The sequence below is a fragment of the Cotesia glomerata genome, linkage group LG1, assembly GCF_020080835.1.
Source record: "Cotesia glomerata isolate CgM1 linkage group LG1, MPM_Cglom_v2.3, whole genome shotgun sequence".
NCBI lineage: Eukaryota > Metazoa > Arthropoda > Insecta > Hymenoptera > Braconidae > Cotesia > Cotesia glomerata.
Genome location: NC_058158.1, coordinates 1,241,811 through 1,259,307, shown reverse-complemented (window position 1 = coordinate 1,259,307; position 17,497 = coordinate 1,241,811). Strand labels below are relative to the sequence as shown.

The window sequence follows — 17,497 nt, the reverse complement described above, 5'->3', positions numbered from 1 at the left end:
AGAGTGAGACGACCGCGAGCTCGACAAACACCACGGTGTTACACAGTGTATTAGACATATATATATATACATACATATAGTCACACATACTTACGTAGTTTGGTTTAGTTGTTGTTAGAACAACAATTACCCCTATCGCAGCGTCATCGAGTGCTGTGCAGACAACATTGTTCGGTTCGGGGTTACCCAGACAGTTTATCGTTTGTTTTTCCCAGTTACTTGCCGTGAGTGCTTTTTATTTTATTAGTTGTGACTAATAATTGTTTTTTTTTTCATTACATAAAATTCATGACGAGTTTATGAAGAAAAAAATATTTTTTTTTCATGTCCAAGTGCGGTAATTTTATTCAGACTTGCATTACAGTCAAAATAAAATGACTACTCTAGTGAAAAACATTACGAGAAAATAAAAAAAAAAATTAAAATTTATATCAATAAAAAAAAAAATAAATATTAGACATTTAATTATTGTGAATATTTATAAACTATTTTTAGTTTAAAAAAAATTATTCAGACTTAAATTACAATGAAAATGAATACTTTAATGAAAAACATCACTAAAAAATTAAAATAAAAATTTATATTAATAAAAAAATTATTTTATTAATTAATTAAAAAAATAATATAAAACAAGAATTAAAAAAAAAAAAAGTAAATATTTGTTAAAGACATTTAATTATTGACAATATTTAAAAACTTTATTTTTTATTTTTCATGTCCAAGTGCGATAATTTTATTCAGACTTAAATTACAGTGAAAATGATTACTCTAGTGAAAAATCTCACTAAAAAATAAAAAAAAGTTAAAGTATTTATTAATTAATAATAAAAATAAAAAAGGTAAATATTTATTGAAGACATTTAATTATTTTTAGTGTAAAAAATAGACTAAAAAAAACTAACCTAAAATTAAAGGACCAGTGGAGTGTAAAAAGTGACCGATGGTGTAACTAAAAGAATTACCCCGTTAGCAGTAACCAAAAAAGTTATCTCTATGACAATGCTTCAGTCGCAAAAACTGTACAGCGAGGCCGGGGGCCTCGGAAACGCCATGACAAGCGCTACCATGTCAAGCATGGGCAGCATGGCGCCCACGTACAGTTCTATAAACTCAATGGGTTGCGTGTCGATGGGCATGACCATGGGAGTGGGTCCTAGCTGCAGTCCCCAGGGCGCCAGCGGGTTTAACATGAGCACGATGAGTCCCATGGGAATGGCCTCGATGGGCGGCGGCGGAATGGGAGGCTACGGAACCGCGGCGATGGGCGGCGGAGGCGCCTGTATGACTCCCGTCGGCTACGTCGGCGGAACTCCGTCTTCCCGAGACCCGCTCTCGCTCGCCGAGCCAGACTCTCCCAACTCCGCTCTCCAAAGGGCGAGAAATGACAAGTCCTACCGTAGGAATTACACCCACGCGAAGCCGCCGTACTCCTACATCAGCCTGATCACCATGGCGATACAAAATGCGCCTTCCAAGATGCTTACTCTAGCAGAAATCTATCAGTTTATCATGGACCTCTTTCCGTTCTACAGAACGAATCAGCAGCGCTGGCAAAATTCTATTAGGCATTCGCTGAGCTTCAATGATTGCTTTGTAAAGGTTGCTAGGACTCCGGACAAGCCTGGTAAAGGTTCCTTCTGGACCCTGCACCCAGAGAGCGGAAATATGTTTGAAAATGGCTGCTACTTGCGTCGGCAGAAGCGGTTCAAGGATGAGAAGAAGGAGCAAGCTCGCCAGACCACTAAACATCCAGGACATCCTCATCATTCTTCTGGAGGACATACCAGTCCCTCTTCTCATGAACTTGGTGGACATCCAGGTAAAAAATCATCATCACTGCATCACACAGTGACTCACCAACCTGATGATAAAGATCTCCACTCTTTGGTGTCCTCGCACCATCACCACGCGACGGGACTCCACCAACACCACGGCGGAGGAATAAAAAGCGACGCTAATGATATTGGTGGCTTGCTAGGTCCAGACTTAGGCGCTACTCATGATGAATTAGCAGCCATGGTTGGTCGTAGCCTTCATCCTCATCTTCTGAGCGATCCTTCGGCTCTCCACCACGGAATGGCCAGTAGTTTAAAGCAAGAGCCGCCTTACACTGCTGCGAACCACCCGTTCAGCATCACCAGGCTGCTTCCTCCTTCGGAACCCGCGACGACCTCTCCTGGGGCGCAGGATAGAAAGCACCCGGACTTGAAGATGTACGAGCAGCTTCACCAGAGCTACGCGAATTACGGCTCGCCGCATCATCATCCGCATTCTGGTCCGCCGACTCATCATCACCACAATGGCATGCATGGTGGCAATTCTGTTGCTACCATGCACAATATGTCCAATCATCATCAGGACTATTATCAGCCTCCGTTGTATCATCATGCGAGCAGTGTTTCTAGCAGCAGTGTACCTCCTAGTGTCTCTTCTTCAGCCGCCGGTGGGTTGTGACATCACGCCACCCATCCGTATGCCCTCGCCTGAGTCGCCGTCGCTGCGGCTCACCACGCAAACGAGATCTCCAGGTCCCGAGGACCTGAAAGGATTCACAATCAGGCTCTTCAGCAGCAACATAGCTGGCATGTTATTGCGGGCGTAGAGGACGATGACGAGGACGAGATGGAGCACGGAGGGTCTTACTCTGAAGACGTTTCGACTTAATTTTTTAAATTTAAGGATATTGTATACTAATAAGGTTACTAGGTAATTTAAAATGTTTTTCACTTGGTAATTTAAACGCGACTGAGCAACTTATCTAAGGTTGGTTTTTATGCTTGTGATTTATATTGTAATACTGGTATCGAGGACGGTTTTAGTACTGGTCGTTGTATTGTATTATTATTGGTGGAAGAATGTTTTATTTAATTATTTTTTTGAAAAATTTCAAGTAAAATTTGGAACTATTGTAAAAAAAAATAAATCTTGAAATTTGGTTTTTCAAATGAAAAATAATTAATCAAATTTGGACACAGAAAAAAAAATTCATTTGAATCAAGAGAAAAATTATTAAACTAAGAAAATAATTTTGAACAGTTTAATTGTCTTGAATCAAGTAAAATTTACTTATTAATTATTAATTATTTTACTATCCTACAACGCAAAAAAGAATTAATAATTATTAATTATTTTTTTTTCGAAAAATTTTAAAACTTAGAATTATTGTAAAAAAAATTTATGATTGATTATTATGGACAATCTGCTTGAAATTTGGTTTTTCAAATAAAAAATAATTAATTTAATTTATACACAGAAAAAAAAATTTACTTGAATCAAGAGAAAAATTCTTGAATCAAGTAAAATAATTTAGAAGAATTTTATTGACTTGATTCATGTAAAATTAACTTAAACCAAGAAAAATTTTTTAGTTTAAGAATTTTTATTTTAAACCAAGAAAATTAAACTTTTCAAAATTATTTTGAAAATAATTATTGAAGAAATAATTTTGAAAATTAAATTTTTCAAAAGTATTTGCTTGATTCAAGTTAATTATTTTTTTTTTGAAAAATTTCAAGTAAAATTTGGAATTATTGTAAAGAAAATTTATTATTAATTATTATGGACAATCTGCTTGAAATTTTGGAAAGTTTTATTGTCCTGAATCTTAATGAAAAATTCATTCTTGAATCAAATAAAATTTACTTAAGCCAAGAAAAATTTCTTAGTTTAAGAATTTTTAAATTCAAATCAAGAAAATTAAATTTTTAAAAATTATTTGCTTAATTCAAGTTAATTTTTTTTCTGTGTAATTGTGTAAAACTGGGAAAATTAATTCAATTTTAGATAATATTTGTATTCACAGTATACATTCATTTGAGTACTATAAAACTTGTCGTCGCTTATGATACCGATATCTAATTTCGAGATTGCCCGAGATATCGCGAGAGGCTAGCGTTTTATGATATCTCGGTTTTATAAACTTACATAAAATTAAAATTACAATTAAAATTGTTTTTAATTGTAAACACTATATAAAACCGATTTAAGCTTGATAAAATTATTTTGGCCTCAACAGCTTACGAATTTACTTTCCGTCCGGATATTTGATTGCCTCTGAGTAAATAAAAAATTAAATAAATATTTATAAAAATTATAAATATGCTATTGGTGCTCGAAACTAAACGGCCAGTAAGGAAAAACGATTAGCGAAAATTGTGATATGCTCGCGAGAAAAATGAATAACAATTATAAAATATATTATATAAATATAAATGAAAATATTAAACGTAATAATTAAAAATACCAACGATTTATTTAAAAATAAAATTCATCTCTCGAAAACACATGTCCAGTGTTTTTTTTGTATGATAATGTAGATAGTCGCACAACGTAATGTGTATCATGTACATTATTATTGTATGTTATAAAGAGTTCTATATAAATATAAATATAAAATATAAATATATAAATAGAACTATATAAATAAATATATTAATATTAAATAAATTTAAATATAAATTAAATTACAAGTATATTAGACGCAAATACCTAAGCATACGCATCTCGTGTCCTTGTGTACTACCGCGGTGTCGCGACTCTCGATCTCAATGTAAAAATAATTAATAAATTAATTAGTAAACTAAGTAAATAATGTTATTGATAATCGAGTGAAGGAGTCGTAACGCTGCGTACTTTTATGTTGGTAAGAAAATAATAATTGTAAATATAATTAATAGTTGCATACCGACTAAGAGGCCATCGTCATTATCATTGTCACTTATTTTTACTTTTATTATTATTATTATAATTATTGATTATTATTATTATTATTTAGTATAATTTTTATTTTAAGTATTAATGTTTTGATTCTCCAATAGAATTTTTTGATAGTCTCCTTTAAAACCTTCCATTGCTAATAATTGTGTAATTAATTTAAATTTACGACGATTAACAATGCCACTAAGGAGATGTACATGTTTCAATAAATTTACGTATTTCTACGAACCAAGGTTATTTTATTATTGTTTATTTAATTAATACTCAACCTTCTTTTAGTTTGTAGTTATTTATTTTAATTAAGTATTAAATCCTTTAAATTATTTTAAAAATACTTATAGGCGTTTATTAAATTTTTTAATTATATCAAAAATACTTATAAGGTAAAAGCCCCAATTATTGACACTATTAGAGACAAAGTTATGATTTCTTTTTTTTTTAAGCAATCAAATATCAATATCGTTGAATTTTGTTTGTGGTAATGTCTCAAGTAATGTTTTTACTAATCAATTTCGTTTATTAAAATGATAATCACTGATGTTTACTAATTAACTTTAAATAATTTAATTTTCATATATTGTTAATTAAAAAAAAAAAATCATATTATTAGATGAAGAAATTAATTAAAAAAAAATGTTTTTCTAATTAAAGTTGTTAACAAAATAAACGTTCGTAAGCTGATTTTAACTGGTGCTAACTTTATTTTTTAATAATTAATATTTAATATTAACGGATAGTAATTTTTTTCAATTTTTGAATTAATTAGAATTTAATAAAAATTTATGTGATAGTTATTCTTATTACCGATGATTAAATATATTTAAAAATAATTTAGGGTGTCAATATTTAGACCCCTGTCAATAATTGGGGCTTTTACTTTAGGTGTTTATTAGATTTTTTTTGGTTGTGTGGAAAAAGTTTGAGTAGAAGGAGAGCAGAGGAATAAAAGTTAACAAGTGAATGATCCTGGTACTATTTCCGTGAATTATTGGATATGATACACAGGTACACTGCTGAGAGCCACTACAAAGCTGTGTATTTCGCCAATATTTGACTAAATCATGAACAATGTTTGATTGTACACACTACAACTACACACTCGTCGATCGTGGACGTCATACGTGCAAGCGGGAGTTGCGCCGCGACGGAGCACCGTAGACGCTCATCCACCGCTTGCTATGAGAGCAAGCGTGCCAGCACCCTCACCCACGGACTTTCTGTTCTGCTATCGGGTCCTCTTCTGCTGTCACTATTGGACTTTACTTTTGGCTTCTGCGTTACTTTAGATATTTTTTTTTTGATAAAAAATTTTTTTTTATTGTTACTTTAGGTCTTTTTTTAGTGGCTTTTATTTTAAAAATTGATTTTTAATTTTCTTAAAAGGATTTTGGGAATTTAATTACTTGAATTTAAAAAAAATAGATTTATTAATTTATTATAATGTTTTTAATAAAAAATTCAATTTTTATAAATTAACATTCAATTAATTTTAATTCTTAAAAGTTATTAATTTTTTGAAGAAAAGTTATAAGGCAGGAAATTAAAAATCAATTTTTTTTATTATAAATAAAAAAAAAATTTTTAATTAATATTTTTAAAAAATTCTAAAAATTTATAAGATAATTTTGAAATTTTACATAAAAATAATTTTTCTTTAAATTTTAAAAATAAATTCAAAATAAAAAAAATTAAAAATCAATTTTTTTTATTAAAAATAATAAAATTTTAATTAATATTTTAAAAAAATAAAAAATTTATCAGATAATTTTGACATTTTACATAAAAATAATTTTTCTTTAAATTTTAAAAATAAATTAAAAATCAATTTATTTAAATTAAAAAAATTTTTTTATATATTAAAGGTCTTTTCTCTAAATAATTATTAATTTTTAAATAAAAATTTCCAAACATAAAATTAATTTTAAACTAAAAATTCACCAGATAATTTAAAAATTTGCAAAACAATTTTTCTATAAATTTAAATAATTAATTAAAAACCAAAACTAAGCTCTAAAAAATTTCCAGCACTTAATTGAAAGACCATTTAAAGTTAGCATATTTTGTACTAACGATAAAGTCCAAATTTGCATAAGAATATTATAATTTATTCAAATAAGTAATTTATTCCATCTTCTAATTCATACATCAGGTACTATAATTGCACATAATCTCCATTGGTATGTTCTGTTCTTCTCAAAAGTATTGAGATATATATATTTGTTCTGATTCGCCGTCTCGTACGAAATACGTAATACATTCTATACTATTACACGTCTAGCAATACTAATATAATGTGTACCTTGTAAATTCAGAGGGACGACAAACTTGACGGACTTTAGTTAGCATTACTCAATGTTATATATATAAATATATCCGAGATACAGACTACGTATTATATGAGGCTCCGTACTCCGTACTAGGATATAGGATATATATGATATAGGGAGCTCGTTTACATTGAATCGTGCTAGGCGTGGACCTTGGGTTTACTTAGGTGCGGCGAGAAATTGAAATTTTCGTTAAGGGATTACGTGGCGAGCGAGAGACAAAATATAAGGTCTCGTCTGTTAATCGCGCTGTAATCCTCTCCTTAATGGGACTGTACTGTGTATGGTCCTAGTCTGCTCCTTCTCATCTCCCAGATCCGAAGATGTACACGTTCATTCAACAGACAAGTAATTTTGTGATGCTCCATACATATTTAGTCCGACTAATTTTTTTATTCCGTCTTATAAATAATGTAATATGAATGAAGAAATAATACAAGTCTCTCAGCATCCTAGACCGGGACCAAACTCTTCCTCGAAGAGCGACTAGACTCTATATCTACTGAGAGCTCAGAGCTGATGTTTCAACATTTACAACAGAATGTCTCGCGGGCGTCTTAATAATTCACAGCTCTTCGCTAGTATATAGTGTCAGTTAAAGAACAAGAAATCCCGTTGAAATGTTGAGTTTACCTAAACTAAAAAGGTTGAGTGCTCCTTCTCTATCTTCTCTCTTCAGACGACTCATTTCGACTTGCTGTACATTTAATTATTAAATTTTTAATATTTTTACATATCATTATAACTTTTACAGCACTATTCTTCCTCAGTCTTTTTGTACAATTTACTAAGTACTAAATAGGACATTGTTTTTAAAAGATTTTTGGGTTTAAGCGGAATTATTTTATTTTGGTGGTTCGCAAGTGTAATTTTAAATTAAGAAAAGTAGAGGGAATTATTTAAAAAAATTTTATTGCTTTAGAAAAAATCAAAAAAATTATTGATTAATTAAATTTAATGTTAAGAATTTTGTTACAATTTATAAACATATTATAGAGCTCTTTTCAGTTACACAACACGAATTTTTCCATACTTTTTAATTAAATTTATTTCACTCAAAAATTTATTTTTTTAATTAAAAAAAAAAAAACAAATTTTACAAATTTCTCTTGAAATAATTTTTAGACAAAGACTTAAAGTTCTGAAATTTACTTCCTGAATTTTTACAAACTTATAAAAAATCATCTAAAATATTATTGAAATCATCAAACATCTGAAAGTTTTAATTTTTACAACTAAATCTCTATCTCTAGATACATAATTAAGAAATGACCCTGTATCTCGTGAATTATTGACATTTTTAAAGATATAAGCTCATCCCGATGTTATTATACTCATCAAGACCTTTCATTTAAGTACCCACATCAATTTTTCATATATTTATATGTATTATATATATGTATAAATGAAAAATATATCAAAAATGCATGTGGGTACTCAAATGAAAGCTCTTGATGAGAGTAACATCAGGATGAGCTTATATCATTAAAAATGTCAATAGTTAAGAAAATACAGTGCAATTTAACAAAATTAAGAAATTACCTTGTATCTTGTTAACTATTGACATTTTTGAAGATATAAGCTCATCCCGACATAACACTCGTCGAGACCTTTCATTTAAGTACCCACATAAATTTTTCATATATTTATATATATATTACATATATGTATATATGAAAAATATATTAAAAATGCATGTGGGTACTCAAATGAAAGCTCTTGATGAGTGTAACATCGGGATGAGCTTATATCTTTAAAATATATATTATATATATGTACCTATGAAAAATATATAAAAAATGCATGTGGGTACTCAAATGAAAGCTCTTAACGAGTGTAAGATCAGGATGAGCTTATATCTTTAAAATCGTGAATAGTTTAAAAGTTACAGTGCAATTTAACATAAGTCATTATTTAATAAAGCAAAATTTTATTCATTTATAGTTTACAAGTCACAGCAGTCACATAGTGACTGCAAGGTCGCTAGTTATTATTAAAACAAATTCCTCATCCAAAAACTAAAAAAAATTACAAGTTCAAATTTAAAAAAAAATTTTATTATAGATTCCGAAATTCCCAAAAATTAGACTGCTTATTTCAACATCGTACTTCCTCTATAAAAATATTTTTACTCTGACAATGAGACTCAATAAGAATCATCTCCACATTTACTTATCTTGCCTTCCCTCTTACATCCATCCATCCATCCATACATATATACATTATCTGTCTTGTTCCTTAAATTCCCGAGTTCCTCAACTAAACACCAGTACAGCCGAGTAAGTTCTCTCTTTAGGTCTTTATCTCCCTCTGTTTCTGTTTTGGTCTTTATCTCGCTCGTGATTATTGTATGGGACGGTGGTGGTGCTGGTGATGGAAGAAGTTGCCGCGCATAGCAGCGACTATGCGTTGCCATCGCTACGCGGCGGGTGGCGGGTATCAGCTCGTCCGCTGGTTGGCCGGGTAGCTGGTATCGCTCCTATCCCCGTCGCCCGCCACGTCCGCGATCAACAGCGAAGAGAGAAGAGAGAAGAGAGAAGAGAGAAGAGAGAAGAGGTGTACGGCGTACCGTGTCTCGTCGAGATATTGACGCGGTACGGCAACTAAACCTGAAGCGGTACGCGTGGAACACCACTACAGCCTTGCATTATACTCCACTCACTCCAATACACACTCCGCCGAGTATAAACGCGAGCAAGAGGAGGAGGAGGATGGAGAATGTGCTTTACCGTCTGTCTAGCACGCAGAATCGTTCAACATGGCCGATACTCCTATCCTCTCTCGACTCAACTGACTGGTATTATATGTATGTCTATGTTGGGTATGGTAACGGCACATAGACACCGACAGCCTCTACTCTACGTGCACTCATACGTGTGTACTCCTCAGTACTCCGGAGGTTACGATTTGCGTGTGTATTTGGTTACCAGTTTGAGTTTTAGTATTATAACGAGTAACGAGGAGTTGAGTATCAGATGCTAGATCCTCTCGCATGTATTGGTACTGGTACTGTTGCATGTGCATGCTATGGTCTAGTACCGAGGCTTGCGCACAGCACACGCTCATCATATATAACATTACTTCAGTACGCTAAGAAATTAACAACTTCTCTTCCCTTCTGTGTCTACTTTTTGTGAAAAGACACTTTGTATAATTAGTTTATCGTTATAATTTGAATCTTGTTAGATTTTTTACTGAAATAAACAGATAAAGTCTGGAGAATTATTTTTGTAATGAAAAAAAAGCGTACTTTTGAATTAAGAAAAATTTTTTTTTAAAAGAGAAAATTAATTCTATTAAAGATTTTTTTGGGAATTTTTTAGTTAAAAATTATCAATTTTTATTTTATTAAAAATCAATATGTATGAATAATTCGTTTTTATTAATTACAATTTGAATCTTGTTAGATTTTTTACTGAAATAAACAGATAAAGTCTGGAGAATTATTTTTGTAATGAAAAAAAAGCGTACTTTTGAATTAAGAAAAATTTTTTTTTAAAAGAGAAAATTAATTCTATTAAAGATTTTTTTGGGAATTTTTTAGTTAAAAATTATCAATTTTTATTTTATTAAAAATCAATATGTATGAATAATTCGTTTTTATTAATTACAATTTGAATCTTGTTAGATTTTTTATTGAAATAAACAGCTAAAGTCTTAAGAATTATTTTTATGGTGAAAATAAAGCTTACTTTTGAATTAATAAAATTTTTTGCTTCAATAAAACTTCTGAAATATTTTTTTAATTAGAGAAAAATAATTCTATTAGGGATTTTTTTAGTTAAAAAATATAAATTTTTATTTTATTAAAAATGAATCTGTATGATTGATTCGTTTTTAATTATTATAATTTAAATCTTGTTAAATTTTTTATTGAAATAAAAAGCTAAGGTCTGAAGAAAAACTTTGATGTTAAATTTTGAATTAAGAAAATTTTTTGCTTCAAAGGAATTTCACTTTTACCATCAAAAAATTTTTTTTAAACAAAAGAATTGATTTTATTAATTTAAGAAGACTTTTTTATTTTTTTGGGAATTTTTTAGTTAAAAAATATCAATTTTTATTTTATTTAAAATAAATATCTACGATTGGTTTGTTTTTATTTATTATAATTAAATCTTGTTAAATTTTTTACTGAAATAAACAACTAAAGTCTAAAGAAAAATTTTGAATTAAGAAAATTTTTTACTCCGACAAAATTTCACTTTTACTATCAAAAAAATTTTTTTTTAATCAAGAGAATTAATTTTCTCCATTTATAAGAAGAATTTGTTATTTTTATGGGAATTTTTTAGTTAATAAAAATCTTATTTTATTAAAAATTAATTTATATGATTATAGTTTCTTAATATTTGTTTTAATTTTAATACTGAATTTTTAGTAGCTCCTTTTTTATTAAAATAAAAATAAAAAGTCTAAAAACTTCTTACTGAAAATTGTATATTTAAATATTGGTAGAAAGCAATGACTGAAAATAAACATATTTAGCTGGTTATTTTTCTATCAACTTGTCACTCTGGATTTACCCAGCAACAAATAGGGAGGCTGTGTGTTTGATCCTATTAGAATAATAATAAAGCATAATTGGGCACGGAGCTTAGAGACGCACATATAAGACTATCAAATCAGATATGTTTCTCTAATAGACAGTAGCGACCAGAGAAGCAACATGTGCGGAGTTCTGATCCGTCACACCTGATCGGCGACCCTTGAGCTCATTTCTACGCTTTGCAAATTAAATCCGCTTGTCATCTATGCACATGCTCCCGTTTAGTTTTTTAATTTATCCGGACAGTTAATCCGGAAGACACTTAAGAACAAAAAAATGCCAAAATTCTTTATTTTTGCAGTTGAATACATTTTTTTTTAATTTTTCTTACAATTTTAAAAAGCCAAAAATTTTTAGTCAAAAGTAAATTTATAAATTTTTTTTTTATTAATAATAATTGAAGAGTGCAGTAATTCAAAGCCAACTTTCCCGATCCAAATTGACGGTAGACTAAATTTTAATTTTCATTAAATTTTAATTTTTACTTATTATCTATTTTCACCACATTATTGTCGGTATGAGCGCTCATACCATCCTCGGGTGAATGTATCTAACAATTAAAAATCTTTATTTAATTAAGATTAAGCAAATAAAGATTTTTAATTGTTAGATATATTTACCCGAGGATGGTATGAGTGCTCATACCGACAATAATGTGGTGAAAATAGATAATAAGTAAAAATTAAAATTTAATGAAAATTAAAATTTAGTCTACCGTCAATTTGGATCGGGAAAGTTGGCTTTGAATCACTGAACTCTTCAATTAGTGAAATCACCAATCTTCGGAATAAAAATGAAAATAAATAATAAGTAAAAATTAAAATTTAATGAAAATTAAAATTTAGTCTACCGTCAATTTGGATCGGGAAAGTTGGCTTTGAATTACTGAACTCTTCAATTAGTGAAATCACCGATCTTCGGAATAAAAATGGAAATTATTATTATTAATAATAAAATTAAAGATTTAATTTTCTGGCTTTAATTGTTTAATTAAAAAAAAATATTTAATTAACAAAAAAATAAAAATCACTGTTAATAATAGTTTAGATTTTCTAAAGCTGTAAAATCCAGCTTCTAGATCCCCTATATATCCTCAGTACAGAGTACAGAGTACAGAGTGGGTGATGCATCATGAAACTGGACGTTGGTCACAAATCCACCCGGCGAGGACTGCGGCACGTCGCTCGAATTGAGGGTAAAGAGCGTTATGCCTTCGACAAACACATGACAGACTTATATATCTTTATTGTTATTTATTTATTTATTTACAATCACAGCTCCAATTACCGAGTCGATAATGACTATTAGCGATATATATATATATATATATATATATATATATATATATATATATATATATATATATATATATATATATATATATAAGAACCTTTCAAATAAACTCCCCCTGGCTCACGCTGTGAATTAATAAAACAATTTTCAGTAAAAAATCCACGAGTTTTTTATTTATCTGAGCAAACATCTGATGTGGGCATGAAACAATGAAAAAAATAAAAAAATAAAATAAAAAAATAAAAATTGCGCAGGCGTTTCAGCAGGAGCTTTGTGCGTGTGGCGGATGGACTCGCCATCTTCGTCCGCCCACTCAATCAAATGAATATATCAATCCACCCGGGTCGTATCGGGGAATATAGAGTATCTAGGGTGTGTTACGCGAACACCAGGGGTAAGAGTAAGAGAGAGAGGAGCTAAAGTCGCCGTAAAGGTGGAGCACACACGTATCGAAGAGCTTAAATATGCGGTTACACCGAAGACAGGATGAGGACAGTATAATTAATCACCGTCATCTATCACCGCTTTGACACACGGTCAACCCGCTAGAATAATGGATCCGCCGGTTAGCAAACTTCCAACGCACAGCGCTAAGTTTATCAATAAAGAACACTCGGACACTTAACTTTCAACAGCATACAACCTACGGTGACATGTTTTCCTTTTTCGTTTTTTTTTTTTTTTTTTTTTTTTTTTTTCATGTCCTTGAGTTTGCAAAAAGTCTCTAACTTGGTGCATGTTTGCATAAAGTTTGTTGGTCGAAATTTTTTTAATTAATTAGTTTGGGTTCAATTTATAAATAATTGTTGCTTTAGAAAATGATGGATCATTTTAAGGAGGTCCTTTCGCCGCCAATGTAAAATAAAAAATATTAGATTATGAGTAAATTTAATTTTTTTCTAATAGTTAAGGTCCTTATTTATCTAATAGTGAGGTTTAAATTATACTTTACCGGACAAATTTTTGAGAAAATAAAATTTTTAAATGTTAGTATTTGTTCAGAGTCTTACGAGAAAGTCACACGTTTGCAGTATTTCTCAAATTATACTATCAGTCATGGATTGGGTGAAGTAAAAAAAAACTAAAAATTAGATTTTCGAAATATTCAAGTTTCTTTTTTTGCAATAAAATATATCAGTTACCGAGATAATTATTGAGAAATTGATATTTAAAAATCACAAAAAATTCTCAAGTAACCTACGATAAAATGGAGTCAAAACATTTGGCAACGTTGCGTAGCGCGCGAGCTTCAGACCATTCAATAAATTCAAACTAATTTATTTATTTACACTGACTGCAAAAACTTAAACGTGGTTAAGGTTATATTGTGCAAATGAAAATGTAAACAACCGAAGTACAGCGTTGCCAAATCACGGACAGGTTACTAGCAGCTGATTTGAAAGAGTCAAATTAATTTTTGTATTTAACTATTTTTTTTTTTTTATTTTCAAAATTTCAACGATTAATGCCTCATATACTATTTATTATTTAATTTTAGGAATTTTTATGGGTTTTTTATTTTAATTTATCTTATATTGACTACTACAATTGTTTTGACTCAACTGGAGCGAAAGGACTTCCTTAAATCAGAAGATTTTTTACACTGATAGAAGGATTTGTTTATAGTTAAAAATATTTGTTAATATTTAACAAATCATTTATTAGAGACCACTTGTTAGTCCTTAATAAATATTTCTTAGTATTTAAAAAGATTTATTAATATTTAATAAATGATTATCAGATTTATTAAATACAAACAAATTATTTTGAATACTAAGAAATATTTGTTTAATACTAAAAAGTGGTCTCTAATAAATGATTTGTTGAATATTAACAAATATTTTTAACTATAAACAAATCCTTCTATCAGTGTATATTCCCACCGATAGTCAATTTATTATAATAAGTATTTAGACTGCATTCGAAAATACGCTATTTCTGGAGACATAATTAAGAAATGACCTATAGTATCTCGTAAACTATTGACATTTTTAAAGATATAAGCTCATCCCGAAGTTATACTCATCAAGACCTTTCATTTGAGTACCCACATCAATTTTTCATATATTTTATATATATATATATATATATATATATATATATATATATATATATATATATATATATATATATATATATATATATGTATATATGAAAAATATATCAAAAAGGCATGTGGGTACTCAAATGAAAGCTCTTGATGAGAGTAACATCGGGATGAGCTTATATTTTTAAAAATATCAATATCTAAAAAGTCATTATTTAACAGAGCAAAATTTTATTTATTTATTTATTTTTATTTTCATTTTAATTTTATTTCACAGAAAAAAAGAAATATTTGATCGAAATAAGATTTATTTGAGCCAAATATATAAGATAGTTCGATATGGCCAAATAAATATTTATTTCTGGTAAATATATAATATATTTGAGCGATTTAGTTGCGTCAAATAAATAGTTTATTCATGGTAAAGATATGGTTTATTTGTGGTAAATAAATCATAGTTGACGACAATAATGAACTCTTAAAATTTATTGTAACATTAAAGTTAGCTGTCACTTGACCAATTTTTTTTTTTTAATTTTATTTAACAAATAAATTAATTCTAAAAAATTATTTTTAAAAAATTGCATTTTTAATTTTTTAAAATTTCTACATGTCAATTTTTTTCTCTTATTTTTTTTGCCATAATTTATTTGTTAACAAAAGTTCTACAAATTATCAAATATCTGCTAAATTATTTTTATCAATTTTCAGAAATTATAGTGGCTTTAAAATGAAAAAAAATTATTTTTTATTTTTTTAGTTGAATAATGAAATATTTAATTGTATTTAATAATGAAAGTGTTAATTGTAAGTTAAGGATAATTTAGATTTGTTTTCGTAAAATATAATATTTTAAGCACCTTACCATATAGGTTAGGTATGACTTTTTTTAATCCCCAGTTAATGAATAGTTATTAATTAATATTATTTATGCAAACACTAGGGGAGAAGGGGGTCAAATGAACCACGGGGCAATTGAACCACTCGACTTAAAAAATCGAAAAAATTGAAAAAACGCTTCATGCTCTTAGAATTAGATTCTAATATGTTAAACTCGGATATGATCAAAATTTGAAATCATTGCGATCGATAAATTTTGAAAAATTGAGATTTTCTTATTTTTAGGCATGCAAACTTTCTTTTCGGCTGGTGACAAATTGTTTAATAATATTTAAATTTTTGAATTAATTGATAAAATTTGAATTATAGTAGTTGTATATACTTATATTTTATAATCCTCAACTTTGTTTATAGTGATAGAATGGTTTATTTATTTATTATTTACTATTAATTGTTTTAAAATTATACGGGGTCAATTGGACCAGCAGTCCCGGGGACGATTGAACCATACGGAGAAGCATGGGACATGCGCGCGCATCTTGACTCGACGTGAAAAATAACCTAACAATTTGATAAACTCAATTTGTAATTAAAATTATTTTTAAATCGATTTTTAATTTATTAAATATAATATATGTGTATTAAAAATGTGCAACAGTAATATTAGAAAGTAACAATTAATATGTTATTTATTAAAAGTTCGGGTTTGAGTTATAAATGTCATTGGTTCAATTGACCCCGAGCAGTGGTTCAATTGCCCCCCGAGCGGGGGTCAATTGAACCATTCGACGCGTTTGGATAAATTAATAATTTTTAAAAATTCACGTTGTTTATTAACTAATTTATGTAATGATAATGATAGTAGACTTAATAAACTATCATTCCAAGAAAAAAAAATTTATTATTTAGTTTTAATTCGAATAGTAAAAAATTACTAAACTTTTTTTGGTTCAATTGACCCCCTTCTCCCCTATTATGTATGCAAATAAACTATTTTTTGAAACGTCGATGTAGCTTAAGTTGCAATCAAAACATTCAAGTTTTGTTTTCAACGTTCAAGTGACGTCATGAGAGTAGTAGTTGAGAGTTTTAATGCCAAAGATGTCGTTGTTTCGGACAAACTTAGCATCTTTACCACAAATAAATGATATATTTCTGACAAATAATAAAATAATTCTAGCCAACTGTTATATTTACTTGTACCAAATATATATGGTTGTCATGAAGAAATATTTAAAAAAACGACTCAAATAAATTGATTTATTTGAGACAAATAATTCTTTTTTTCTGTGTAGTTGACAAGTCACATAGTTTTTATATTAAACAGAAAAATTTATTAAAAGTAAATTAAACTTGAATTCAAAAGAACGAAATATCTAAAATTTCAATTTTTTTTAACAATTTATTTGAAAAACTTTATCATTTTTTATTAAAAAAAAAAAATTAATTCTCAGACGTACTAATTACCCGAAGACCCGAAAAGTTTCATTAAATTTTTGCATATGTGTACATTAATATACAATTGTCTTTTCTTTCTGCAGATCAGCAAGTACCGGAAAATTTTAAAAACAGCGTGTATGTTTGCCAAACAATCGTAGCATTGAATGCGGATTTGGATTTGATGATAATACCAGTGTGCCGAATTCACCCACGCATACAATTTCTACCTAAAAATCCCAGTCCCAAGCCGGAGCTCGGACTCGCCGGAGAGGAAAACGAAAACAG

At 29.1% G+C, this 17,497-nt stretch overlaps 1 protein-coding gene and 1 long non-coding RNA gene across 2 annotated transcripts in view; both read left to right on the top strand.

Moving 5' to 3' along the window:
- LOC123275018 overlaps window positions 1-17,497 on the top strand; it is a 26,921-nt gene extending 9,424 nt beyond the window's left edge. The window contains exon 4 of the long non-coding RNA XR_006511607.1: window positions 17,314-17,497. This is a non-coding gene — a long non-coding RNA (uncharacterized LOC123275018). The remainder of the gene's footprint in view (window positions 1-17,313) is intronic.
- On the top strand, window positions 817-2,888 carry LOC123275015 (silk gland factor 1). Its single transcript, XM_044742888.1, has one exon. It carries the CDS (start codon window positions 994-996, stop codon window positions 2,452-2,454), a length of 1,461 nt encoding a protein of 486 aa, XP_044598823.1. The 5' UTR covers window positions 817-993; the 3' UTR covers window positions 2,455-2,888.